Source organism: Telmatherina bonti (genome assembly GCF_933228915.1).
Source record: "Telmatherina bonti genome assembly, chromosome: 22".
Lineage (NCBI taxonomy): Eukaryota > Metazoa > Chordata > Actinopteri > Atheriniformes > Telmatherinidae > Telmatherina > Telmatherina bonti.
In genome coordinates, this window is record NC_136631.1 from 25,170,436 (window position 1) to 25,184,337 (window position 13,902).

At 38.8% G+C, this 13,902-nt stretch overlaps 2 protein-coding genes across 2 annotated transcripts in view; one reads left to right on the forward strand and one right to left on the reverse strand.

The window, feature by feature from the left end:
* Positions 1-6,568, reverse strand: part of slc5a6b (solute carrier family 5 member 6) — a gene marked incomplete at its 5' end in the record, with an annotated part of 11,659 nt that extends 5,091 nt beyond the window's left edge. The window contains 8 exons of the mRNA XM_079262444.1: positions 482-570; positions 879-1,008; positions 3,100-3,240; positions 4,093-4,247; positions 4,411-4,478; positions 4,568-4,619; positions 6,081-6,146; positions 6,221-6,568. Coding sequence (XP_079118570.1) covers positions 482-570; positions 879-1,008; positions 3,100-3,240; positions 4,093-4,247; positions 4,411-4,478; positions 4,568-4,619; positions 6,081-6,146; positions 6,221-6,568 — 1,049 coding nt within the window. The remainder of the gene's footprint in view (positions 1-481; positions 571-878; positions 1,009-3,099; positions 3,241-4,092; positions 4,248-4,410; positions 4,479-4,567; positions 4,620-6,080; positions 6,147-6,220) is intronic.
* Positions 6,569-9,789: 3,221 nt separating this feature from the next.
* cenpo (centromere protein O) lies at positions 9,790-12,109 on the forward strand (the record flags this gene model as incomplete). The annotated part of the gene is made up of 6 exons (XM_079261647.1): positions 9,790-9,811; positions 9,941-10,092; positions 10,615-10,762; positions 10,900-11,171; positions 11,653-11,812; positions 12,000-12,109. The coding sequence occupies 6 exons, from the start codon at positions 9,790-9,792 to the stop codon at positions 12,107-12,109; spliced, it is 864 nt and encodes a 287-aa protein (XP_079117773.1).
* Positions 12,110-13,902: the final 1,793 nt, after the last annotated feature.

Sequence of the window (13,902 nt, forward strand, 5' to 3'; positions counted from 1 at the left end):
TTAACCAGGTTTTGCTAGGTCTACTGAAGCCCTGCTTTCCTTATAGGTCAGCTTTCTCCATATATTTCTCCAAATTTCAGAAGGTGGCAAGTGTAAAAATAAATACTAGGATTTATTCCTAGTACGTGAGACTCATTACCTTCATCCATCTGTGGTTTTTAATGATGTGTCTCATTATGTCATAATCTGATCTACGTACATCTGTCGATGCAACCACATGCAGTCCAGCTCTGGTGTGTGTTTGAAGTTATATGAAAATGTTTTAAATGTCATCATTCAGACATGATGTGAACAGATGAAGAGAAATTAGTGCAAATCTAAGGGGTTTAACTTTGCAGCGTCTGAAAAAAATGTCAGCTATACACACCTGCAGGGGAAATTATTGTAAAATCACAGTTTAAAACATCCTATTAGAAAATGTCAGAGGGGTTGATATGCAAACTGAAACTATACTCTAGGGTCATGGTGGGACGTGCAGTACCTGAGAGCGGCGCTGAATAAACACGCAACAAAAAGCCCAGGCAGCCCTGGTAGACCCTGTAGCATGTCCATCACAAAATAGATCACCATCTGGGGAAAAACAGACCATTTGGTCACAACAAACCAACACAAAGTCTGAGAACACAAGATGCCACATTTTCACAGCAAGTCACATGAGCTGTAATACATTACTGTAAAATATGCAAATACTCCAGTAACTGTAGGCCATTTTAACTCAACAACCATACATTTTTCAGCATTATTTTATCCTAATTTCTTGACATCAGAAAGCAAGAAAAAGCTGAACGGCTAAGAAACAACAGCCACGTTTGCTAAGGGGGAAAAAAAAAAATATTAATAACCACAGTTAAAAGTGAGACTATCACAGTAAAACTCACAGCATCTCTGGAAGAGCTGCCCAGCTTATCCGAGAAGTCTTCACCACAATAACGTGCAAACATGACCAGCCCCATGATGCAGCTTAGAGCCAGAGCCAGCTGCAGGGAAGGGAACACCATATAGCATGATCTGTACAGACATGCAAACACAGAGTCAGAACTTCTTCTGGTAAAATGTGCAACCTCTGACGGAGTGCATCAATGTCTTTAAGCACAAACTTTCAGATGGAAGTTTGTTGTAAAACAATGACAAAAGTGAAAATTTACTCCCAAACCAAAATACAGGACAAACGGACATTGTTACCATGGTGATGACACTTGATAAACAGTAAAATGCCACAAAGGACGACCTTTGTGACATGACAAGGATGTCTGTTGAGGCAGTCTGACAAGCACCTGACTGCTTTTGATGATTTCTTCTTGAAAACATGAGTACTAAACAGTTTGTATACGGAAAGACCAAAGACGACGACAGAAATATCTGCTGAATATCTAAACAACCGAAATTCAGCATCTGCTGCGATATTCAAATCTGGATGGAAGTGATGATTACCTGACAGGCTGATTAAAAAAAAAAACTATCAGCGCTCCCTGGTGGAGAAATGTACTTACAACTTATTGTGCCCATCTTCCAAGTGCCAAATTTTTCCCTTTTTACCTTCAGAACTGCCTTAATTCTTGGTGTCATTGATACAAAAAGGTGTTGGAAACATTCCACTGAAATTTGCTCCATATCACACAGTTGCTGCACATCCATAGAAGAAGATCGTGTTTCACCACATCCCAAAGCTGCTGAGGTGGACTGAGATCTGGGGCCTCATTTATAAAGCTGTCGCACGCACAATATCAGGCGTAAATGTCCCTATGTCCACGCCAACGCTGACCCTGCCGTAAGCATAAAATCTGGAGAAACGGGAAATGGCGACAACTGCAGAAAAATTATACCAAAAACTGGTGTGAAATTTGAGACATTTGTGCAAAATCAAATATAAAAATTCACACAAAGTGTTGTACATCAACAATTTTTGCAAAAATGAAGAAAATGTATATTAGATATTGATCTTCCACCACCAATAAATTTGGATTTACAACAGAAATGTTATTAATAAGTTTGTTGACCACTAAAATATGTTCTGAAACAAAGTCGTTCTATGTGTTATGAAAGCCCGTTCACACAATTAATAAGTCATACAGCAGCTGCCATACAAATAAGTTCTGATTGCGATTAAAACGACGTAACCACTCATCATTAGAGTATGATCAGAGTATTTCCCCCACCTGCAGATACAAAATATGAAGTCATTGTTGGACATAAAATGCACCTGAATGCATAAATGCACACAGTGGTTAATCTGTTCCTGCTGGTGGACATGGCGTATGGCGACTCTGTGGAGCCAACATAGCAAGTCAACGGAGACTCGTCAGAACGGGCATCATCTTTCCATCTTTCATTGTCCAGCTGTGGTGAGTCTGTGTGAACTGTAGCTTCAGTTTCCTGTTCTTAGCAGACAGGCTTGACACCCAGGTGGTCTCCTGCTGCTGTAGCTCAACTGCTTCCAGGTTGTTATTTCAAGACAATATTCTGCATACTTCAGTTTTAACCAGGTTATGTGAATAACTGTTGACTGTATATCCCCTCCAACCAGTCTGTCCAACCAGTTTGACCAAGTCTACTGGCCTAAATGTGATGAGTTGCTACCATGTGATTGCCTGATGTGCTATTTATGCCAACAAGTCATTTTAACAGAGCAATGTTCCTAATAAAGTGGCCAGTGAATGTAAATCTTCGCTTGATCACCTTTAACGTATCTGCAACAACCATGAAATGTCTTAATTATTAAATTAACATAAATTTAGTAAATTTTATAACCCACTTTCTGTGTTATTAATGTTTCTTTAAATGCAAAGGAAGGTGTTTTTACAAAAAACAAACTAGAATGTTGAGCTGGGTACTTCTCTGTGTACGTACGTACGTACATACATACCTACATATATATATATGAACTATAGGTGTCAGAGTGACTCATGATAACTTCTTCAGATAAACAATGCTTGTATTTTCTTACAATAGTTGGAAAAAAAGTAATATTGTATACGTAAAGATAAAGAAACTGCTGGAAGTTCTTGACTTGTCGTCTGAATATTGCTGAGCAGCTGTACTGATGTTAAATGTATTTTCAGACTGAGCTTACATCAGCTGGGAATCTATGGGGCTGCATACCTGACAGCTTCTCTCTCTGTGCGCGAGCTGAGGTATCTTTGGACCTGAGCCTGGTTCACTCCGTACAGGGACAGCATGAGGAAGACTCCGCCAACGCCAAGAGTCCAGAAGGTGTGTCTCTCTGTAGGATCTGGGTTCAGACTGAATCCCAGGAGAGAAAAGTCCGTTTAGGAAAATAAAAACAGTATTTCATCATCTGTTGTGTGACGCTCTTCCAGGGGTGTCAAACTCCAGTCCTCGAGGGTCGGTATCCGACAGGTTTTTGTTGTTTCCTTCTGCCAACACAGCTGATTTAAATCAAGTGGATCCAGCAGCTTCTTATCAACCTATTTATGAATTTTGGTAAGGTGTGTTGGAGCATGGAGACAACAAAAACCTGCAGGATACTGGTCCTTGAGGACTGGCGTTTAACACCTGTGCACTATACATTTGTTTTTTTTTGTTTTTTTTACAAAACGTGTTCCCGGCTTTGCCTGACCAGTGTGCAGACTTGACACATCTTATAGAAAACATATGAAAGCTATACTAGTTTAGTGAGAACATTAAAGATGGCTTCACAGGGAGGTTTCTCACCTTTAGTTTAATTTGCACAAAGAAGTGAAGACAAAACAAAAAATAAATAATTATGTCACTCTAAGTTTTGAAAGTGGAAATAAGACACTACTTGCTATTCAAATTGGTCAATTTACTGGTTTGAAATAGTTGTAGTTTGAAGTTGAATTGAACAAATCTGACTTGAATAATATTTCATTAGTCACTAAAAGGAAATTATGCAACATAAACAATACGTTATGAGTCATTAATCATTCTCAAAAAGGTAAAAGGTTATGCACCACATCTGCTGGATTTCTCAAAATGAGGACAATATCAACAAAAACAGATTTCTGAGGATTTCTCGTTTTTCTTTTTTTCCCACTTCAGATAAATGAGAATAATACCAATAAAACACACACACACACACACAAACACACGCCATATGTGGCTTTGACTTACTCCAGACCAGATATACGGTTTCCATCCCACACTTTCTTCCAGACTTCTGACACTCCTCCAGCTTTCTGCACTCCCACCACGATGACGGCCAGCTGCCCTGCAAACATCACAACAGTCTGAAAGACGTCGGTCCAGATGACAGCCTTCAAACCGCCCTGCAAGCAAATCAAATAAGAACTGAAATTTAATGGAGGTTATCCCATCTTTCATATAAATGCACATTAAGAGATTTGCTGGAGTATGATGCAGAGAGAGATGAACAAACCAAACTGTAGCACAGCTGTAATCGTTTAGATCTTTGAAGATACTGCAACTCACCATTGTTGTGTATAGAGTGCACACCAGTCCAGTGGCCAGCACCGTTCCCCACAACTCAAATCCAGTGACTGAAACAAAATACAGCAACACGACGACATGCAATGAAATGTAGCTCAACTTAATGCCAAAAATAAAACATGTTATCAGGTTTTCATACCTGCATTTAATGCAAAGGCAGGTGTGTAAACACACACACCCATATAGATAACCTGTGAACAAGAGACAAAGAAGAAGCTAATACTGTTAGAGTAAAATGAAGATTTCAGAGGCAGAAACAGATGCAGTTTCTATGTTTAATAGCATCTTTCAGCTTAACAGCTTCTTTCTGAAGGCAAAAACCAAGTTATTCAATACTTGAACACTCCATATTATTCTGCAATTACCTTCAGGACTATGCACCCACGCTATTTGTTTATCCTGTAAAATATTTTATATATTGACTTTTTTTTACTGCTTTTTCTTGCACTGTTAATGCTGACAGTTTTATCATTGTACATGTGTATAAATACAAATAATGGCATTCTATTCTATTCTATTCTATTGGCTTTATTGTACAAAAGTGATTTCCGCTGACTCAGCTCTGAGTGCAAAAACTGGTTCCTTTGGTTTCAGATGTGTTCAATCATATGTACTTAAAATTCAGGGTGTTGGTAATTCTCCACAGAAATCTGACTGTGTGTTTGCCCTTCCCTCCACACAAACTGGTATTTATAGAGCAAGAGTGTGTGGTCAGAATGTGCAGACCTAACATATTCTTCAACCTGTGTGTATACACACACAATCAAATCAACCTAGAACAAAACAAGCCATTTCCATAGAGCAGGGGTGTCCAGCTTTGGTCCTGAAGAGCCACAATCCTGGAGATTTTTAAGCTATTTCTGTTCCAAAACACCTCAAACCAATGAGAGATTGCAGAACTTCACAGGGTGTTGGATCCACTTCATTTGAGTCAGATGTGTTGAAGCAGTTATACATTAAAAACCTGCAGGACAGTGGTCTTTGATGACCCCTGTCATGGAGCTTTCCTTGTGGTATGATAATTATTAAACAGTCGTGCAGTATATGGAAGTTGTTGCTCATTTACTCTGTTATAGGTATCTGCCTTATTGGTTGTAGACCTGTATATTTAGGTGTTCCTTCTTTTTTCTGTATTTTCCTAGAACCGCACATAAATCCGAAACCTTGAATCTGAGCACCTTCAATAAATCTTAAAAGGGAAGACATCTGGTTCGGTCCTTTCTCTGGAACACCCTGCAGCGAGTCAGACTCATACAGCACCCACTAGTTTCTACAATCAGGAAAGCTGCTCTGGAAGCTCATAGGCCTATGAGGTGTGTGAGGAAAATGGCTGGATGGACAATAGCCCTGATACGGTCCCTGTGTGAGTCTGTCACTCAGTACTGTGCAAAGGTTGCAGCCCCGTATTATTCCAACAGTGTTCAGAGTCAGACTTTCTTGAAATCTAACGTAATGACGAGACACAAAGTTCCAGAGTTGCAGTTGCATAGATCTAATGAATCCTCCTGTGGACTGTATTCGTTCCCCTTATAAGAGTTAGAAAACCAAACCCTTCTTTAATTATTTATTCTGTAGATTGAATTTTTAATGCACAGATTCCCCAGGTGAGAAAAAGAAATTCTCGTACTGAATTTTAGTTCAAGTCGACTCACCATTTGAAAGATGAATGTCAAAGTTCCACAGATGCGCACTGTTTTACTGAACCGTAGCTCAAGATACTGTGAAACAAAAAAAAGGGTGAGATCAGAGGGTTAAACCAACACATGTGACAAATATTCAAGTTTCAAAATACCTGGTAAGCGCTAGAGAGGCGCAGTCTGTACAACACTGGAATGAAAACGTGAGCTGGAATGATGAGACCGAGAAAGTAGGCACAGCCGATGAACCAGTACTGAGTGCCGTGAGTGTAGATCTCAGCTGGAACCCCTACGATTGCCACGGCCGACTGGAAGGATGCAATAAGTGACAGCGAGACAGGAAGACAATGCATGCTTCTGTCTGCCATCAAGAACTCCTGCGTTGTGCGCTGGCGCCCACCAGACAGGGCGTAGTACAGTCCGATGCCAACAGAGGCGGCGAGTAAGACAGCAAATATAACATAGTCTGCAACAGTGAAGTGCTTCTGGTTGGACGGGTCCATTTTGATTGTCTCCTGGCCGCTGCTGGAAAAGGCTGTGTGCTCTTACGATCACACTTTCACACAAATGGGGCCATTCTTTGTTCACACCCATCAGTTAGGGGAGTCCAGTGACCTAGAGGAAAGTAAATAAATTAGACTTATAGACACAATATTTACAGTTTCATACTCTTCCTTTTGTTTTAAAAATCCCATTTATCATAATCAAAGCGTTAAATCACAACGAACCCCAATTTTATTTACAAATTCACAATTCCTCCTTGATAAATCGAGAACTTCTGCAATTGTTACAAGACTAACCATCTTGCCAGAAAAATCAGACTCAATAAAGACAAATGAGGTCACACAAACTCTGCCCCAAATAACGGCTCTGGTCCCAAAATAATAACAACTGTTTTTTTGCAATGCAAGGTTGAGAGGGAAGGTTCCTCTGGACGGCTGCAGCACAGAGATAAACAGCAGCAGCAAATCTCTGTGGGTGTTGAAGGTCATTGATAAAAGTTTCAAACCCATCATATGGTAGCTGATTCACTGTCCTTTTTTAAAAGATTGTTTCCTCTCAGAATATGTAGTCACAGATTTGAGAGTCTGATGAAATAATGCTTGTTCAACAAAAACGCCTTAAATGGAATATTTTGCCAATTTTCTGCCATGTGCAAGCCTGCTTTGTTAGCTTTGTTTCTATCATCTGCTGGAGAAAGCACATACAAAAACAAAGAACATTTAACAAACAAAAAAGCACTTAACTGATGAGGAAATCAGTTAACTGTTGCTCTAATTATAACTCATAAAAATATTCAAGTAATTCAGGGTGGTAACAATTATTTTTATTACTGACTAACATGAAGGTTATTTGGTCTATGAAGTGAGATAAAAATGAGTCAACAGTAGGGAAAAAAAACAACCCTTTACCCTTCCTTTAACACCAATACTGAAGAATAATATTTGACAGGCAGGAATATGTTTTTAAGATACAACTTTACAACATAAATCACAGAAAAGATTGAAAACTCAAAAGTTGGCAACATATTTAAATAGTTAATTAAAACAGAAGAACAACAAAGTCATGATGAACTACTTGTTGTGAGTCTTGGTGAAACTGTGTTAGATATAAATAATAATGTTCACATTTTACTTCACTGTTTACTTAGTTAATCTGCTGCTCATTATTATTTATACTATTTAATATCCAATTCCACTAGTGTTAAGGTATAAGACCTGTACATACATCTGTAATTATGTTAATAGCTTCTGCCAACACTGGATGTATATTTAGAGTCCATACCTATCTGTATTCAATGTTCATAGTACTTAAATCAGTATACTGTGACAATCACTTTACCACAGCTGTAAAATACTTGTACATACTGCAGAGAATATATACTTTGCACTTGTTGCTTATTGCACTCTGGTTGCATGCCAATTGCGTTTCGTTGCGTTGTACTTGTACATGTGTAATGACAATAAAGTTTAATTTAATCTAATCTAAAAGATACTCTTCCTCTGCTAATTCCACTGTACAAATAAAGTTTCTAAATTACCCCCAAACCCTAGAAAATGGGAAAGTACTACTATTAAAACGGACAGAAAAACACTTTAATTGTTAAAATACTATTTCAGAAATTGGAAGGGATCACAATGATAAAGTTCTGAACAGATTGCGCAACATGAAATGTTCACCTTTACTCGGCAGGACGAACATTATCCGGGTGAAACTCGCTGTAAACGACACCATGCTGCTTCTTGACAGGTTCAAGGGCTCCGCGTTAATGATAACCTGTTTGAGTATTCCCACAGTGGGATAAGCATAAACAAGAAACCTCCTGAAATTAGAGGTTACATATAGCAGAAACTTAACTTCCGTGTCTTTATCACCTCGTGTGTACGAAAAGTTCACCTACTACCTACTAAGCTAATCTCTGGCGCTGATGCTCCATGTGATCTGAACCATAGACATCATATATATACATACTAGACTCATCATTGATCGCTGGAGAGTGAACCAGCGTCGTCGCCATATTGGATGGGTCTCCCCTTTCGAGTCTTGCTGCAGAGTCAACGTAGTTTCCCCACATAACTGTTTTTTGTGGAACAACGCATATATATTTCACACAAACAAAACACTTTTCTACATAACTGGTTTATAAATCATGTTAACACAGTGAATAATCTACTAAATGCAAATGATAAATTTTACTCCTATGAGGTGTTTATGGAAAATATAAGATCTTGACGCTTCACAAAAAGAGTTTTACATGGTAGCATAATTACCTCCGCCAAAGAAGTTGTGTTTTTATCTGTTTGTCTTCAAGATATCTTAAAAAGCTATGGACAGATTTTCATAAAATTTCCAGCACTTGTTGGAAATGTGAAAAGGAAGAACTGATTTAATTTTGGTGATGATCCAGATCACTGTTTGGATCCAGGAACACTCTCCGAGTGTTTCTCTAGGTAACTTTTGAATGGCAAAGTTTTGATACAATACTTCATTTTCAGAGTGTGTACAACTGTATCTCTATATTGATAAATTAATGAAAGTAAATAAAAGAAAGAGACCGTCATAGTCAAGCGAAAGCCAGCAACTATTCCCGTATTTTGTTCAGCACACGGTTGCAGTAACCAGCGAAATATTGAAATCAGATCGTGTGGAATTACGTTTCACAAGGTTGAATAATAATTTATTTGACCAGATAAAAATACATTGACAAATCCAAATGCATCGATAAACAATCAAACATGTTAGTATCAAATTAATTTATTTGTTTATTTATATTGTAGCTTATGTCCTAGTTAAATAGCATACAAAAGTCTTTTAGCATGAAAGCACATTGTTTTAAATGTTTTACAGTGATCTGTATCATAACAATATCTCTGCCCTTTGTAAGAAACCAAACTGTGACAAAAAAATCTGGGAAAAATTTGTGAAAATGTTGTTGTGATTGGACCTACACTTTACAAATAAATGCGTTGGAGGCGCATGGGAGACCCATCCAAGATGGCGGTGCGATGAGACGTCAGCACGTATTGGCAGCGTAATACGAAGCGGCGTCTCTATATATGATGTCTATGATCTCAATTGTTTTGAATTTTACTTCCGGGGTGACGTCGCGGGAGGCGTGGCTAACGCATTAGCAAGCGCCAAAAATCAAAAACTTGTGCCGTGGGTGTCTTCTCCGGAGTCGCAACATACACACCTCAAAGTAAAATAGAAAAAACAACTAAAGATGGAGACAGCGTCCGCCAAAGGTAGCTTGACAGGAATGTACGAGTTAACGCGCTCCTGAAACGAACCACTATTTTTGTTGTGATGCTAATGCTAACACAGCTGCTTATCAGTTCAAGCCTACTGAAAGTTAATAGTGTCTTTCTCTGCAGGTGTTTTGAGCCATCTAAGTTTCCTGGAGGTTCAAACAAAGAGCCGTGGAAATCAGTCTCAGCAGCAGAGTCGTGTGAAGGAACTAAAAGCTCAGATTGAAGCGCTGGAAGTCCGGAGAGACCAGCTGAAAGCAGAGATAAGTGCACACAAGGTGAGGGAACATCTCATGTCTCAGCTATGCTGCACCATCACAGCTGGAAGGTATGATTTAATGCAACCAAGTATTTATAAAGTGTAACTGTCCTATCGTATATAATAATAATAAAATAAAACGCTTGGTTTGAAGAAACAAATCAGACACTTGTGCACACATTATCCAGTTAAGTTAAGCAAAGTATTAAAAGCATTTATGAAAGGAAAACATCTTCAAACTTTAATGTGATCTTTTAGCGTTTTTTAAAAATTAATATATATTATACAACATTTTACTTGAGGTCATCAACTTTTGATCTAGATTTAAAACATGCTGACTATAAATTTTATGCAGACATATGCTGTATATTTCTTATGTGTTGCATGCATCTACACAGACTTTGACATAGAAACTGATTCATGAACAGAATATGAAATATTACAATATTAAGCATTAGATAGTTAAAATCTATCCATATATATTTACACTCAAGTTTATTCAGAACAATGTGTCTGTATCTTACTTCCCCTTGCATCACAGGATCTACAGAAACTAAGATCATCCACAGACAAACAGAGTCCTGATGAAGAGGAGGACATGGATGAAGACTCAGAGAGCCCACAGTTACTGCAGCTGATGGCCAGACATACTGAGCTGCAAGATCTTCTGCGTGCTCATCGCCTCATTGGTATCTACATCCAGCTGTTTTGTTATTTCTTTAAATTTTACTTTTTCTCATTTGAGATGTTATCATCCATCTTGTCCAGTTGTATATTTGACTTATCTTTCTCTTTGTAATCGTTTTTTCATTTGCTTTGTCATCAGGTGGGTATGACGCCATACATACTAGTCAAGGTAAAGGCCTGTGTGTTTCTCTGCTGACTGCCTACGAGGGTGTCTATTTAGAAACCTACAACCTGAGGATTGACCTGAAGCCTAAAGTGAGAATCGGTCACCACAACATCCCCCCTTTCATCCCCCTGAACCGCCTTGCTGAGCAGATCAACTTGCAGACTGACATGAAGACTTTCCTTGACGCGCTCAGTCAACACCTCAATGCGTTTGCTGGTCGCAAGCAGCAGCTAAAGCTTGTTAAGGTGCCAGATTTAACTTGTTTGTCTGTAAATTAGTAGTTTAGAAAATGTTCAGGATAGTTGCTGCCAGTTTCTGTGAGCTGAAAGTGACAGCAGTGTTATCATCCTCAAATGTGGAAAAAACACGCTTCCACTCCTACAAATAGCCTAAAATAAGAAGTCTTGTGGTTTAATTCACTGTCTGCTCTTGAAAATAGCCCCGTTTGACTGTACATTGATCCTCTCTTATAAGACTGACCAAGAAAATAAACAAATTATTCATAAGTTTATGCATCACATCATAATAGAAACAATCACGTCTTCATCAAATCATGAAGATTTTTGCTTGTAAATTTAGCATTTTAGTTTAGTTTCCTAATAAATAATTCTAGTGTAATATGTTATGAATTGTTCTTACGAGGTTATACCTAAAGTTAAGAGCGGCAGGATTGTGTGATTTTTAAGGTCAGTAATAAGTTGACTCTGTCCTTGTGGTTGCTTCTAGGAACAGCATAAGTCTGTTGATGTGATGGAAAGCAACGCTTTGTGTTCAATATTGGTGCTGATGTTGACTGAGCAGAAGAACAAGATGGCCATCCTTTGTGTGTTGGATTACACAGATCACACGCAATGTCTTCCCACTCGAGTTCACTTTGAATGTGAAGGTAGGACTATTTTATGTCAGTTGAAGCAGTCTGACAAGAACTGTCAGTTTTTGATGATTATTTTCTTATTTCTTTTTTAAAACATGAGTACTTCAATACATATAAGTTAAAGCAATATCATTTTCTTTTTTTTTTTTTTTTTTTTTAAGTAAACCAACAGTGTTGTGTATTGTTTACTCTTTTGCAGACAAGCAGCTTCCTGATTCTCCACAGTGGAAGAAAAACAAAATCATACTGATGGAGACTCCTGTGCACAAAGCTTTAATAACTATGAAGAAAATGGGGACTATTGCTTAATTTGATCATTTATTTGTATAAAAAATTTTTTTTTCAAATACTTTTTTAAACTTTTTATTAAAGAGTTTTTTTTTTTTTTGTGTTGCAGTATTTTACTGTGACTGTGGAGTTTTCTCCAGGTTTTCCTCGACACCTTTATCCTTCAGCCTTTCCATGAACGCTTCCACCCTCTTGTGTAACGTTTCCCACCGATGCCGCCTCAGTCTCTCCATGTCCTCTCTGGCTTCCTGCTGCTGCCTGGCCAGCTCTTTTTCTGATATTGAGTCAATAGCTGCGATGTTTTTCATCTGCATGAACGACAGGTTGCCATGGAAGTTGCATCTGCGTCTCACTGAACTTGTAGGTTTAACTCCCTGCTGCGCTGGAGCCGAAACCGACCGACTCTGCTTTGCTGTTTCAGACCTTTTCGTCAGGGATTTGCAGGAAGTCAGTCTTCCGTCAGATGTGTGGATACTTCTTCTGAAGCATGTCTCTGCTTCTTGGTACTCTCTTATTTCCTTCATGGCAACGTTAACCGTTGCTTTTGGTTCACAGAGTTTTATCATCCTCACTCGTCTTTCTTCCGCCGTCAGAGAGTCTCGTCTCTGTCGCAGCGTCTTGCAGGTGTTACTGTACTGTTTCTCCAACATGTTCAGTTTACGCTGAAGGTCTCTGTTCTCCTTTTGGTTCAACACTCTCAGCTCTCTCCGCAGAAAAGATCTTCCACAGATTGCCATTGTTTACAAAGAGTAGACGGAATTAAATATGAGTCCACGTCTCCCAATCCGAGCTCAATAATTTTATTTTCTCACCTGATTTCCGTTCATCTTGCTCAGAGCAGTTAGCGAGTTTCTTGTTATTACTGTCTCAGTGCTTGTAATACAATAGGCCATTGTAAAACGCATAAAGTGGAAGGGATTGTGCACCAATGCATTCCTCGAAGATTGAATTACTTAAAGTTACAGGGCAACTTCTACAAGTTATGAGTGCAAAGTTCTCCAATTTTATGTTGTTATGCTGCCTCTGATTCACATCTTTATGTAAGCAACCAGCATGTTTTTTTTTTTTTTTTTTTTATTTCTTCATTTTTTAATTGAGAATAAAGAAAACAGGACTAAATTAGCAAATAATTGAACTTTTCTGGTCTTTTTGTTTTCCTTGGTTTTATCATAAACTGCTGCGAGAAGCTCAAGTAGGCAATACAGGTTAAACACAAATGCAACTGGTTATCTATTATATCCAGCTAGAAATCAATGCATTGTGTTGTGGGTTTTTTGTTCAGTTAGGTGATTAAGATCATCTTTAAGAATATGATGCTAAAATTGAGGCGCAGGTAAGTGAGAGAGGCGCAGGTAAGTGATGTGGCAGTGACGTAAATTTTGCGAGACGGCAGATTTAGTCAAGGCGCGTGAAAACAAATATTCATTCTACATCATATTCTTGCCAATATAATCTTAAAACTGTTTCTGGAAGCAAATAATTAAAAAGTCTTATTCAAGGTAAACTCTGGAGCAAAGCGAGGAGGATCTCACCAGCTTGTCGGAGTTTATTGACGAGTGTTTCAACCGCATCGTCATGGGCAAGACAAGCCAAACACCGACTCCGTCTGCGCCCAGATCCGCTTCAACCTCCAAGAGAAGCCGGAAAGAAGACTCACCCGGAGCGACGTCCTCTAACGGGGACGACACCTCGGACATCCTGATGTCCATTGACAAAAATCTCTCCAGCTTCGACGCTCGTCTGGGCCTGTTGGAAGTTCTCCACCGGGAGTTTCAGTCGCTGCGGGAGTCGCTGGAATTCAGCCAGAAGCAGGT